This window comes from Musca domestica, unplaced genomic scaffold, assembly GCF_030504385.1.
Source record: "Musca domestica strain aabys unplaced genomic scaffold, Musca_domestica.polishedcontigs.V.1.1 11, whole genome shotgun sequence".
Taxonomy (NCBI): domain Eukaryota; kingdom Metazoa; phylum Arthropoda; class Insecta; order Diptera; family Muscidae; genus Musca; species Musca domestica.
The window spans coordinates 8,091,022-8,106,422 of NW_026712133.1; the positions used below are offsets into that span (position 1 = coordinate 8,091,022).

Consider the following 15,401-nt stretch of genomic DNA (forward strand, 5'->3'; position numbering starts at 1 on the left):
TTATATACTGATTTTCACCGCACGAATTATTCAATGGGCGAACCTCTTAGTAAAATGTGTGTTGACTTTAATTCTGTGTACTGTAATGTACATTTTGGTATGAGTTTAGAAGTTATTAAATCTAGAATAATTTTATTTTTAAACAATTAACATACACGTTCTATTATTTGACAAACTAGCTGATGAATTTAGATTCTGTAGCTGGTTTTCAATTTCCTACTATATTCCCATTATGATGCGGGGATACGCGATTCCTTCGTAAAGGAAGGTCGCCCCCTCGGTCGGCAGGGGTGGGAATATGAGGCGTGGGAACGTTCGATAAAAAAAAATCAGTATATAATAATTGGTAGTATCTATTAGATCTAAACGGAACAATCTAATAGATGAGATTAGGAAATCTGAAGGTATATTACCATTTAATATTTTTAGGACAAGCATGGAGTTCAACATAATACGTCTGCTTTTAAGTGTAGGCAATCTAATTAATTTTAGCCTGCTAGCATAAGAAGGCAAAACAAAATCACTATTCCAATGTAAACCTCGTAAGGCAAATAGCAGAAATTGTTTTGCACGGATTCTATTTTATCTGAGTATATTGCATATTGAGGATCCTATACAACAGAACCGTATTCCAATATAGGTCTAACAAGAGACGTAAATAATTGTTTTGTTATATATGGATCAGAAAATTCTTTGGCCCACCGTTTAACAAAACCTAAAACACCATTCGCTTTATTTACCATTGTTATTACATGGCTATTAAAATTTAATTTTGGATCCATCAAGAGGCCTAGATCGACAAATGAATCTACAGTTGATAATGAATGACCGTCAATATTACATTGTAATATCAGAGAAGAAGATCTGGAGAAGCACATATGCTTAGATTTGCTTAAATTTAAATCCATACAATTTAACCTGCACCATTAAAAAGGCTATCTAAATCGTTTTGAAGTAAACTAGCTCGTTTATCACAATTATGGGAAATGAATAATTTAACATCATCAATTCCGAGTAATTTATGGAATTAGGTAAATCGTTGATAAATAAAAGAAAGAGCACGGGTCCAATGTGACTTCCTTGCGGAACACCCGATGGAACGTTAATCGTTTTGGATAGATATCCTTCAAACAAAACTAGTTGTGATCTATCTTGTAAGTAAGATGATATCCATTTGACTAAGTTTGTGTTGAAACCCATATAATTTAATTTATATATTAGGATTTCATGGTTAACCCTATCAAAAGCTTTACTAAAATCGGTATAAATTGTATCAGTTTGTTTACGCTGAACAAATCCTTTTATTACTGTTGACGTAAATTGTATAAGATTTGTTGTACTTGAAAGACCACTACAAAAACCATGCTGATATGGACTCAATATAGATTGAATTTTCTGTGAAATTACTGCAGTAATTAATTTTTCGAAATGGCACTTAATTTTGCAATTCCTCTATAATTTGACACATTAGTAAGACTACCAGACTTATGTAAAGGTATAATATAAGATTTTTTCCAGAAAGTAGGAAAGTGACCAAATTTAAGTGAATAATTAAACAATATAGTTGACGGAAGTGCTTATGTTTCTGAACAATATTTAAGAATTATATAAGGTATGCATCCGGTCCTGGACATTTAATCGATTTTAAACTACGCAGACTATTGTACACATCCTGACGTTGTAGAAAAGGCATACAAATTTGATCAACCTGTGATAACTTATAAGGATACGAATCTTTAATTTGGCAAGAGGTACAGGAATAGGTTGTGGCAAAAAAATCTGCGAAACATTCAGCAATATCTGTGCCTGTGACAAACTCTTTATTGTTATGGGGCTTTGAGGAAACTTTTCGTTTTAGATTAACAAAATCATAAAAAGATTTAGGATTGGATTTAAAATTGTTTTTAATCTTGTCTAGATAAAGATTATACAATCTACGAGACTCTAAAGTATATTTAGATCTAGCAACAGAGTAATTACTGTAGTCTATTGTTAAGCCTGATTTTTTATATTTGCGAAAAAGATTATTTTTAGAATTCTGTAAACTTGATAACTCAGGGGTTATCCATGGATATTTATTTAAATTTTGAACTCTAGTGGTTGGAACACATTCCAGTTTAAATCTATTTAAAATATCATAAAATTTATCAATTACATATTCTAAATCTTTATGGCTGTTACACAGGCACACAGAAGCCCAATTTACGGAGGAAATGAGGGTATTAAGTTTTCGAAAATTAGTTGTTTTGTAATTAAGGACAGGTTTAAATGAGTCGGACTGACTTTCTTCAATTTCATAACTGTGAGTCATGGAGATATATAAAGTTGGATGGAATATATCTTCAGGAGTGCATATTGGAGGAATTCTGAATATATCAAAATGCTGTGTTATATTTACAAACGCCAAATCAAGAATTTTGCCGTGGGAATTTTTCACACTATTTATTTGATAAAGATTTAAGTTACACAAACTATTTATAACATCAAATGTATTCTGGGTACTGTTCATTTAGGATGGCAAAGGAATCAAAGCTTCAGAATCTGGCATTGGAAGCCACCTAATGGAAGGCATATTAAAATCACCAAGGATCAGAATGCGATCGGAATCTTTCATTTTTTCAGTGATTAAATTTATTGCGGATAAATGCTGATTATAAATGTCAAGTGAAGATGAAGGGGGAATATAAGAGCAAGTTACAAACAATTGTCCAATTCAATGGAAACACCAACAAATTCTATATCAAGAAAATCATTAAGATCAATTAAATTAGTGGTATATTTGGTATCAACTGCAATAAGGACGCCACCACCTTTTTTACAAACACGATCTTTTCTAAATATTTCATATTTTGAACATAAAATCTCACTATTTAATATAGATATTTTTAACCAAGTTTCGGAGAAAACCAATACATTATAATTGAAACCAATACTATCAGTATATAAACTGGTTAATTTTGTATTAAGCCCCCTTACATTCTGATAGCAAATAGAAAATTAGTCATTTAGTTTTTTGGCACCGAATCGGGTCTAAGAGGCAAATGTACTAAATTATCGGATCTCTCTATAAATTCTTTAATAAATGCCCTAGCAGGCCAACATTCTTTTAAAATCAACTGTACAAAAATATTTTCAGGCACAACGATTTTGAAAGAAGATCTACTTTCAGAAAATGCAGATCGGAGCTTATAACATCTCAAAAAGTTACCTCCCTCAATTTTTGATTTTATATAATAGCTTATGTCATCGGTCGTTGTTTTTGGTGGAAACTTTGTTCCAAATATCATTTTCATGGCGGGAGACATAGATAATGATCTTTTGACAGGTTGAGTTTTGCCAGTAGCAGTCTTGGGACGATCAGTAGTGATAAGTGAAGGAAGTGATAATTCCTGTATGTCACGAGTAGATTGTGAGGTTTTCTTAAAAACCTCACTATCAATACTCATAACATCAGGATTATTTACCCCTTTACCTATACCGCTGTTATCTACCGGAACTGGGTGTGTAACAACACTGGCATACGACTGTTCACGTCCAGTCTCAGTTGGTTCAGTGATATTAACTGAAACTCAAACAATGTAGAGAAATTCTCAAATCGGAGTGATAGTGAGGAAAAATCCTTTTTCATCGATGTCAATTCCGACTGCAAACATAGACAAATGAAAATATAGACAACGAAATGCTCTCACCGTTTATCTTCGAAAAAAATCGAATCAGCAGATGTCGTTCATATCGTTTCAGGGGTTTGAGTGGGAATATTGAAGTCACTCAATTCTAAAACGTTAAAAATAACAAAAACTGTAGGATATTTGTCAGTTGAAAATTATTTCATAATAAAAGAAATGTGAAAAGTACGTGATGACATCGAAAAATATAGGAATATTCCAGTGAAATTCTTGAAAAACGATAAAATGTGTTTTCGAAGTCGAGTGGCTTGAACGCGTAAATCAGCATGTTGACTATGCAAAACATGATGAGAGCCACCTGGAAAAAAAGACAAAACTAACTTTTCGTTGTCTATATTTTCATTTGTCTATGCTGCAAATCCTTTACAAAATATTAAAAGTCTGCAGAGAGTTTCCTACATTGCACACAACACCAACGAACACCAACATTATTTCTAATTGTGTCTACGACTTTTGCATTAATCGTAGCACATTTTGCATGCCATTGCAACAATATTACACAATTCAAAAGGGCACGACATTTTATTTATTTTAATTATAATTATTTCTTTTTTAATACACAAGTTACAACTATATTTTTCATGATTAGATCTGTAGCTGGAAATTTTTTTATTTATTTATTTTTTTTTTTTTAATGTTGGCAACTCTTATGAGATGACAAACAAAACAAGACGATAACTTACAACAACTAATTTTCTAATGTAACAAAAGAAAGAGGATAAAAGGAGAATGTAAAACTACACAATTTGAAAATTGATATTACTTTAAAACACAAAACAAGATTTTAAAACGCTACACAAATTATCACTTTGATTTACAAAATCACTATTGAACACTTTTAAACACTTTTTACCAGATTAATTAATTTAATAAAACATATAACAAATATTTTTTTTAAAAGCACGGAGCACCACAATTTTTTGACACTAATCACAACAGGTTGCCAACATTGTCCGCTATTAACCTCTTATTAATTTGTCTGTAGTCTACAACTAGTCGCCATCTCTTTGTGGAGTTACCTGGAAGGGATTTCTTTGGTACTAATAATACTGGACTGTTGTAACATGAAAATGATGGCTCTATAATATCATCTTGTATTAATTTGTCAACCTGAGCTTTGATTTCCTGTTTTTGACTATGTGGAATTCTATAATTCTTTATATAAAAAGGGGTATCATCCATTACTCGGAACTGTTGTGTCAACTATCAAAATGAGTTTATGAGTCAGTCGTCGTTGAGCATTGACCGAGAGCGGACGCATCTAAGGAGCGTAGAGCATATTACATTTTAAACTTTGTATTTATTCCCAGAATTACTTTTATTTTTAAATAAAAACCATCTTGACAGAATCAGAAGTGGGATAAGAACAGAAATCTACAAGGAATTTCATCATTTTGGATAAGAATTGCAGAAAAATACTCAAAGAGCTGAGAAACTAAGGCGTCAAAGTGATGTAGTAGTGAAGAGCTCAATGCAAAGCAACAACGACGACCAAAGGAGAAACCACGCAAAGGCACCTAAACTCAAAAGTTCGAGTGAGTTTAGTGAGAGTGTGTAACGTGCTCAAAGAGAGCAAAGGAGAAAGCATCAATCAAAGGAGAATGTACAAAGGTATACTCAAAAGTGTGAGTGAGTAGGACAACGATAGTACATCAAGGAGATTGAAAGCAAGACATAAAGAGGAGAACCCCGAAGAAGAAGTTTAAAAAGGGAAAAGTTAACGTATATTTTTAGGGCGTGCGGCTTCTAAAAAAAAGGAATAGTTCTAGATTTGCTGAAGTAACGAATTAAAAAGGAAAATTCACAAGGAAAAGTATGAAGGTGAAAATAAGTTCGTTAAAGGTTGCGGAGCTAGACAAATTATTACTGGCAAGAAGCTTACCACGAACAGGAAATAAGTCCGAGAAAATTGCTAGACTCATGGCTTGCAATGGAAATGACGAAGTGGAAGTTGAAGATTCAGAGTCACAGGAGGATTTCCATGGATTTGATGAAGCTGAGACGGGTGATGATTCTCTAACAAGTCAAATGCGAGAGCTAAAGGATATAATGTTGACTCTAGCAAGAAGTGTGCAACAGTTAACAACACTTTCAACAGAAAGGGCTATTACGTCAAATGCAGGGTTAAATTCAAGGGATACAGAACAGCAAGTTCCAGCTGAAGTAATATCAAGACAATCTGGTTCCGGAACATCTGGTTGTTTAAAGGATTACATAGTAATGATACCAGACTTCGATCCTATTAAAGTAAATGTTACATCAGTCCAATTCATTGACAAGGTTGAAACGTTGCAAAGGCTTCATGGATGGTCAGATGAAACAACTTTGTTTGCAGTTCATCATAAAATGAGTGGTGTTGCTAAAATGTGGATAGACGCTTTACCAGTGGTTGAAACATGGAAAGAGTTCAGACAACAATTTTTAAAGGATTTCCCAAGTCGAGTAAGTGTTGCTGACATTCATCGTGAACTTATAGCTAGGAAACGAAACTCGAATGAGTCTTTGGTGGAATATTATTACGCAATGTTGGCCATAGGGAAAAGAGGAAGCGTAGATGAGGCATCAATACTGTCGTACATCATAAATGGTCTCAATGATAGCAGCTTAACAAGAACACTTTTAGCTATGAACCCGCAGACATGTAGTGAATTATTAAGGTCGTTGGAGAATTTGACCATACAAACGTATGCAAGGAAGCAAACAAAGAATGACGAGGATGACAAAACCGCAAGTGTCTCAGGTGGAGCGCCAACCAAGGGAGTAAAATGTTTCAATTGTAACAGGTTTGGGCATATCTCAACTAGTTGCCCACAACCATTGAAGAAGCCGAAGTGTAGTAAATGTGCAAAGATTGGTCACGATGCATCGCAATGCAAAGGTAAAGGTACAACTGTGGCAGCAATGACAGAAGAGTCTAAGGATTACTGCCCACCGGTTATGAAAGATGTCACGGTCAATGGTAAGACATATGAAGGTTTTGTGGACACTGGAAGCGACTTTACCTTAATGCGGAAAGCTGTAGTTCCAGAGGGTTGCGATATGGAAGTAACGTCAAAAAGAATGAAAGGTTTTGGTGGATCTATTGTTGAAGTGGTGGAAATGTTTGAGACTAACGTTGTCATCGACGAGGAGAGTTTAATGACTACCATTTATGTAGTGCCGAATGACTTGATGCGATATGACGTTCTCTTAGGAAGAGACGTATTGTGTAAGAAGCAAACAAAACTTACAATTGAGCATGGTGTCTTGAAAGTAAAGTCAACAATGCCAAGTACATTTAATGTCGGAGAAAGTCTGGATGAGCATCAAAAGGAAAAATTAGACCAAATACTGTCGTCATTCAAGGACTGTTTTGCTGAAACCCTTGAAGACCTTGGAAGGTGTAAAAATACACAAATGGAAATAAGTTTATCTACGGACAAGCCTGTAGTTGGTAAAAGATACCAAGTTCCATTTTCTCAAAGACAAATTCTGTCAGACATAATTGACAAGTTGCTTCGATGTTGTATTATTCGCCCAAGTGATTCGCCCTATGCAGCATCAGTATTGTTGGTCAAAAAGGCGAACGGTGAAAGTCGTATGTGTACGGATTATCGAGCATTAAATGAAGTCACCATCAAAAAGCAGTACTCGATGCCAGTGGTTGAAGAACAACTTTCGTTGTTATCTGGAAATAAGTATTTTACAACGTTAGACATGACATCAGGATATTACCAGATACACGTCAAGGAAGAATCCAAGAAATTCACGGCGTTTATAACACCAGACGGTCTATATGAATATAATGTAATGCCTTTCGGATTAACAAATGCACCGATGGTCTTCCAGGAAATGATAACCCAAATAATACGTAAGTTGAAACATCGGAGAAACATCATAAGTTATGTGGATGAGGTGATAATCCCGAGCTTGACGATTAGTGAAGGACTCCAAGTACTAGAAGAGTTCCTAACCGCCATAAGAGAAGAGGGGTTGACGCTAAAGCCAACCAGGAATACAAAGACTGCTCCGGTTATAACAGCGCTGCGAGAAGTTATGTCGATTTTCGGACAGCCACGAAGAATTGTATCGGATAAGGGAACGGCGTTCACGTCTAAAGAATTCCAACAGTTTGTGGAATACAACGGAATACAACATGTACAAACAGCAGTCCGAACACCAAGAGCCAATGGCCAAGCCGAGCGGATCAACCAGACAGTTTTGAATGCGTTGAAATGTCTAGTAGGTGATACAAAAGAATGGGACACTGAGACAACGACGATACAGTGGAGTATTAACTCGCAGCTGAATGCGACTACAAAGTTCAGTCCAAATGACTTAATATTCAACTTTAGTCTCAGAGATGTCAGTTACAATAGAATTATCCAGGCGGTTGGTGATGAAGAAAGAGAGAATTTCGATGTTAGGGTAATTCAACAGCAGGCTGTTGCTAACATCCAGAAACAAAAGGAAAAATGGAAAGCAAGATTTGACAGCCGTCATTCCAAGCCAACTCAGTACAAGGAAGGCGATTTGGTGGTGATAGACACGGTACCGCAGCCTACAGGAGAATCACATAAGTTGGATGCGCGGTATAAAGGACCATACATCGTCACGAAAATTATCGGAAACGATCGTTATCTGGTAGAGGATCTGCCGGATTTAAGTTTGAAGCAAAGGAAATATTGCGGTGTTATGTCGACCGATCATATGAAGCCCTGGTGCTATGGTGATCCAAGTCTCGAAATCGAAGATAAAGATGAGTCTGATGATGGTTCGCCCAGGAGGGACGAAGAGTCAGGAGAGGCCGAATTGTCAACTATCAAAATGAGTTTATGAGTCAGTCGTCGTTGAGCATTGACCGAGAGCGGACGCATCTAAGGAGCGTAGAGCATATTACATTTTAAACTTTGTATTTATTCCCAGAATTACTTTTATTTTTAAATAAAAACCATCTTGACAGTTGTTTATAAAAGTTATTAGTTGAGATTTTATCGGTTTCCAGAGCAAAAATGTCTGAAAATTTAGTACATAAGTCAGTTAAACGTTTTTTTGCAGAATCAGGAAAAATTTTTGTTAGTCATTGTCATTTATGATGTGAGTGAAATTATAAGAGAGAATTTCTCTTAAAAATAATTATTTTTTGCCTTTTTTAATAAAATTTTAAAATCCACAAAATTTTCTTATATATAATTTATTTATATAAAGTCAAAAGGGGTAGCAAAGCGCACCTAGTTAATACATAAATGTTGTTTTTTTACTACAGTTTAATACATATATATAAAGATGCATGAATACATACATACATTACATACATAGAAGTAAGATTGGAATCTCTTCAAGTGGTGTTTAATCATAGTAATATCCGTACTTTTGTAAATATCCCTTTGCGGCAAATCTTGCCATCAATAATTTCCTTGATTTTGTATACCCACTTACAGGCAAGCAACTTGTTTTCTTTGGGCATTCCCACAATACCCCTTGTTTGATTGTCATGTAGAGAATTAATTTCATCAGCCATAGCTTTCATTCATTCCTTAATGTCAGACTTTGACATAACATCTTTGTAAGAAACGACATCATCAATACAATAAACTTAAAACCTGTATCTTTTAGGAGTTTTTTTTTTTGATGCTCTTCATTCAGCAGTAGGACACAAGTAAGATTTCTTGGACTTCTACAATTTGTGACTCATCAGAAGACGATGTAAAAGGTATCATCTTCTCCTCTTGATATGCTTTCGTTTTCCTCATTAGAATTTGCAATTTGCAAGGGTTAACTAAGAGTATTGTCCAGGGTTTTTTTTTGTTTCTTTTGAATCAGTGTCCTTGCTTATATTATTAGGATCAATAAATTCCACATCTCTGCTAATTACAATAGCGTTCGTTTTCGTGTTAAATAAAGCATACTCTTTCGATTCGATACAATGGCCAACCAAATTGCCTTTGACCCCAACATTATCTTACCTCGTTCTCTTATGTTTGTTAATAAGGTCACATACAATCATGGAATTCTGTAGAACCGTAATGAAAAAAGAGTGACATTTGTAACTGAACATTGAATCCTCTTTTAGATATAAGTTGTTGTGTTCCAGAGTCATCCAACTTACATCGAGCCATCTTCATTAAGCATCTATTCTTTCTTTCTTTCGACCACACAATTTTGTTCACGAGTGTAGGGAGCAGAAATTTGATGAACTATACTTTTTGACTTTAGGTACCTTTTCATTGCCTTGCGGCAAAATTCACCACCACGTTCAGATCTTAATGTTCAAAATATTTCATTTTCCACCTCTTTCACAAACTCTTCTATTTTCTCAAAAACTATATCCTTGGATTTTAAAAAATACACAGGAAAATATCGGCTGTAGTCATCTATCATTGTTAAGAAATAAAGATTTCAACATCGGGTTGCGTTTCTAGCTAGAAACGAGTTTCTACTGCAATTGTACGTCACAAGCAGACAATGATGAACACTCTTTATATTCATACAGTATCTATATCCCAATTAGCACTGTTCTTGATTGACTGAATTTTTCTGTGACCTATCGACCGTGTTCCGCTTTGTCTCCAAAATTCTTCGAATTTTTAAGAATTCGTCACCCAATATTAAGACATTTATTATTCCTTAAAATTTATGAGCGTTTACAATTTTTCATGGGTTTGTTGTGGTTATTTGTTTTTGTATTTTCCTAGCTGATTCATGCAATTATTTTATTTCGTTCATTTTTTATTTTGTTAATTTGTGCAATGTTGTTGCAAAATGGTCAGGCTTTATCCCTCTATTGTTGTTTTTATAAAAACAACGTTTGTTTATTAGTGGAGAACGATAGTAATGTTTACCAGGGGGTAAGGCAGAGAATACCTAGGTTTCGGAAAGAGCCACCAATCCTCATCAGTTCCATTGTTTTTTGTCTGGGATATTCTCCCCATAAGTTATTTTAAAAATAACTTCTATGACAAAAAAACATTTTTTACCCAAGCGATGGTAAACATCACCATCGTTCTCCACTAATAAATAAACGTTGTTTTTATAAAATCAACAACAAAGGGATAAAGCGTGACCATTTTGCAACAACAAAATACTACGGTATCCCGAACAAAAAACCCAACACTGTTCTAATTTGTGCAATGTTTAAATAAATATAAATATTTTCAAGATTAGGAATACTACAAATAATTTTAGAACAGTAGTGTAAAGTAGTTTTTGGAACCGTCCATGGTCATATGGGCTAAGTATCTGTATTAATTGAATATAAATATGAACATGAATGTAAATAAATATAACGTTTAAATATATCCCAATACCACTAAAATTCCAGATATATACAGCGCAAGCACAGGCACATAAACTTATTAGGTATAATATTTGCATATACAATGTTCATTAACAATAGGTGAACGTTATAGAACTTATTATTATATGCCCACCACTTACGACTTCAATAATATTGACTTAACGATGCCTGATAGGGGCGCCTGGGCTGGTGGCGAACCTCTATGGAAGGACTGGTCATTTAGGCAGATGGTTGCAAGATAAATAAAGCCAATAGTCCTGGGTTATTCTGATCTAACACAATCATTAAACACTCATAAAAGTTTAATCACAATTGTATCGTTTTTGAAGAAGTCCCTCCTTGAAAATCGTGAATTCATTAAGTTCTGTTGGATTCCAGGATAAAAACATAGTGGAGAATAAAGTTGCCGATGAATTAGCTCGAGGTGCTTCCCAGTCGATTGATGAGATTGTTAACCCAGCAATAAGCTATTATGTCAGTCAAGAAGTCCCTCATCAAGGATATAAAAAAAATTTTGTTTTGCAAGATAAGTTTATTATTTTAAAAAATCAATTTTTGTAAACAGATTTCAAATCAGAATTTTTTCTAAATCAATATACCAAAAATCGCTAACGCGCTTGCAAATATTTTTTTAATCTTTTTGAATAGAATTGCAAAAGAAAATACAAACAAACTTTCCATATATATATATATATTCTTGATCGAAAAAAAATACATGTCGACCTTCCTATGTCGGTCCGTCTGTGAAAAGTACTTTAGATTCCAAACAAAAAGAAGCAGGTTAATAAAATTTTACTTAAATATACTGTAGGTATGGGTCATATACCGCCTATAGTATATCCTCCACCGATGTAAGGCTATTTTGTGGTTAGAAAACATTCTTGCGAAAACTGTCCACACAGTTCCAAATTGTGGTATAGACCTAATAACAGTGAATAGGGAAGTTCATGCCATAACACACATCAACTCCCAGCCATTTCACCCAGTATATCTTCGAAATAAAAATTGTAGGGTCCATAAAATTGTTATATTCATCAGCGTAATATTTTATGTTGATTTAGCCATATACTATGTGGATTGCTTCAGAATGGTATGCCAATAACTCTCCGCACTGAACTAGTTTAATTCTCGAAAGTGACATGAATATCAACCACTTGTAAAAACGAAGAATTTTTCTGCTTTCCCCAACGAAACGATGCAATGCTAAAGTCTTCCCTATAAGAGCTACTCTACCTGCTTCCTAAAATTTAATTAACTTGAACAGCTCTAAAATAAGAAATAATTTACCTATTTCTATATAATATGAGGCATTTAATAAGCAATCAGACTATGATTTGATTTTGATTTTAAGAAATACTCAAATAAAACTTACCCAAATATGAGAAATATACATTCAAAGGCAGGGTTTCCAAAGCAAACCAGTAGTTAGTTACATCCATTATTGGCGCTAAAGTTGACAGCATAGTAAGAGCAAATGTGTATCGTAAAGCTGTCCTCCTACATAAACCAGGGTTAGTAACAGCCATCATTTGGTATCCAGCGCGAGAATAATCAGGTCTTAGATTCCAGGATAGAGCATTGAAATGAGGAAATTGCCAAGCATAAAGTAATCCAGCTAAAATCCAAGCACCCGCATCTATTGTCCCACAGCAACCAGCCCATCCTATTAATGGTGGTATTGCACCCACTGCTGATCCAATCCATGTATTCAAAATAGAAATTCTTTTCATTGGGGTATATATAGAAGTATAAAGAATCAAGTTGCTTAGGCCCAATGCTGCTGTCAGTCCATTGACTCCATAATAAAGTATACTTAAACCGGCAGCTCCTGAAATCAAAGCAAATCCCATCGCGTGTAACGGAGTTACCTTTCCAGTTACTATTACTCGACTTTTGGTTCGAGACATTTGTGAATCAAATGGAACTTCGTGAAATTGATTTATGGAGTTCGCAGCGGCAGATACAAGGCCAGTTCCAACTGTTACCATTAAAAAAGAAGCCGGGTCAAATGCAGCTGGTGCCACTGCGTATCCAGCCATCGTGGTAATGACAACCAATGCTGTTGATATAAGAAATTTTTTATAAATTTTAAAACAACATTCAAAGCTAGGAGTACTCTTCCAATATCATTCAATTGTTATACACAAACCGTATTTGGGAAACCTTTACATAAATGTATTTAGATTAAAACTAATATCATGTTCATTATTACGCAGAATGAAATTATTTAATTTAAATTTGAAATAATGTTTTGAAATTCTTAAATAAATAGGTGCCACTAGTTATCTTGTCGTGAACAACAAATGTAATTCCATAACTTGGAAATTATAGAAATTTCTACATAGTCTTGAAAAAAAATGAAAAGTTTAGTACCCCTACACCCTGATTTCGTTCTTTCCCATGCCCAATTTAAATAAAAAATTATAAAGAAAAGAGAATATAAAAAATATAGAAAAAATTAGTTTCTAGAATATATCAAATTTAAAGCGCTTTGGTTCAATGAATCTAGCTAGCAGCACTTTTGCTACATACCGCAGAGATAAAAATCCGGACCAAGTTAAACTTAGGGGCAATGTTCAAATCATTTTGATATTTTTATCACAGATAGTTATTTTCAACCTGATTATGATAAAATATTATTTTCGTAAGAGAAAGACCCCGCTACACGGATATATTAATTGAAATTTCGGATACAACAGAAAATATCCAGTTCTAGTGACCCGATACATATAATATGGGTATAATTTTTGACCATTATGGAACCATTGCCATATGGGGACAATTTTCAAAATATGGGTTTTCTTGTATGACCATTTGCTGATTAGCTATTTCCATAAACGTTCATATGATACAGATATTTTACCACATCACATACAGATTTTTATCACATAATATCCTTCTTAAGTATCCAAACTTTCAGGTCATATTTCTGTGTAAACTGATCTTTCATCCACGAAAAAAAAATATTTTCCATAATAATGTTTAAAATATCTGTATGTAATAAAATGCACACCAATTCGAGCATAGCCCCTAAATGCAACATAAACAAAAATCTAAAACCTCGGCTGAAGACTAGGTGTCTAAAAGTAGCATCCAATTCAGAAGCACTTTGGTTCGCGAAGCTATTAAATTTCACACTTTCTAGGAGCTAAAGTTTTTCTATAAATGAATACAGTCAGAATATACGTTTCGCACAAATAACTATGTATTCAAATCAAGTAAAGAAATTAATATAACAGATTAAGAATGTAGGGGATGTCCTACAATTAACTCTTGACACATACAAGTTATTGGCACATCTGTCTCTATATTCAAAAGGGGAGAAAATAAGCAAATCGACACCGAGTGTGTTGCCATTGGGAACATTTCATATTTAGGAATCTCAAGAAGCAAAAATTTCTCATAAAAAATTTCATTCGGGAACACACGAATTTCTAATCAATATACATAATGAATTCGATCGAACTTCGAAATTATAACCAATTATTTAACATATTAAAAAAATCAATCATACTTGTCAATCTGAATTTGGACAGTTTTTTGTACTGGTCAATTAGCTGGCCCTTATCCAAACATGGGCTTGGCTCCCATAATGCTTTTTTCTCAACAGATTTACTTATTCCTAAAGCCACATTATCCTTTGGTTTACTTTCAGAATCATTATTTATTGTGCTGTTCTCGCCCCTCGCAAGTTTTGTGATACCACCTGCAAAATTCTAAATCAAATACAAGTGATCAGATTCGTTTATATAACTTATTGATTACAGCTTACTCTTAGTGGTTGCGAAAAAGCTTTGCCAACAAAGATAATCTTCTGTGATGGCCGCAATATTAATTTAATCATGTTTATTTTTTAAAGTTTACTTTATTTAAAATATTATTTCATTAATCAAAATAAAAACAAAACGGACTCCTGCATGGTATGGTAGCTGTCAACTTTAATTGACAGGTAAAAATCCGAGCCGTCCGAGATAATAACAGCGCTAACCCTTCTGTTAATCACCATGAACTGATAGCCCATCGCGAAAAATGATAGCACGATAATAACATTGTTCAACAAATTATTCTATTACTTGATTGCTTAGAGCACGTTTAGACTGATTTAGACTACTAGATCCAATCGATTGAAAATGTCAATTCCGTAGAGTATATGTCACGTAAATCGTACTCATAAATCCAGCGGATATTGTTTGGTTGTTGTTGTAGAAGTACATGGTAGAAGAATATAGGTAGACGCGTCGACACAGCTGCTGGAACAATGAACTGTCAAACCAATTTTGAAATTGAAAATTTTGAATGAAAATTTGTATAAATTCGTTATGCAAGCCACACACCTTACAACTGGTTGTCAATCCCACGGCGGCCGTATTATGTACCGGATTGACTCCGACCAGGGGCCGCCAACTCAGCAAATACATGTTCGTGTTCGTCCATTTTTC

General features: G+C 34.3%; 1 protein-coding gene across 3 annotated transcripts in view; it reads right to left on the minus strand.

Moving 5' to 3' along the window:
- Positions 1–14,959, minus strand: part of LOC101895325 (protoheme IX farnesyltransferase, mitochondrial) — a 39,136-nt gene extending 24,177 nt beyond the window's left edge. The window contains exons 1-3 of one of the 3 annotated variants that reach the window (XM_059130524.1): positions 14,735–14,959; positions 14,477–14,678; positions 12,335–13,021 (exon numbers count right to left, since the gene is read on the minus strand). In XM_059130524.1, the coding sequence (XP_058986507.1) occupies positions 12,335–13,021; positions 14,477–14,678; positions 14,735–14,806 (961 nt within the window). In that variant the 5' untranslated portion in view covers positions 14,807–14,959. The remainder of the gene's footprint in view (positions 1–12,334; positions 13,022–14,476; positions 14,679–14,734) is intronic. The other 2 variants (XM_059130520.1, XM_059130528.1) reach the window with 2 other exon arrangements.
- Positions 14,960–15,401: the final 442 nt, after the last annotated feature.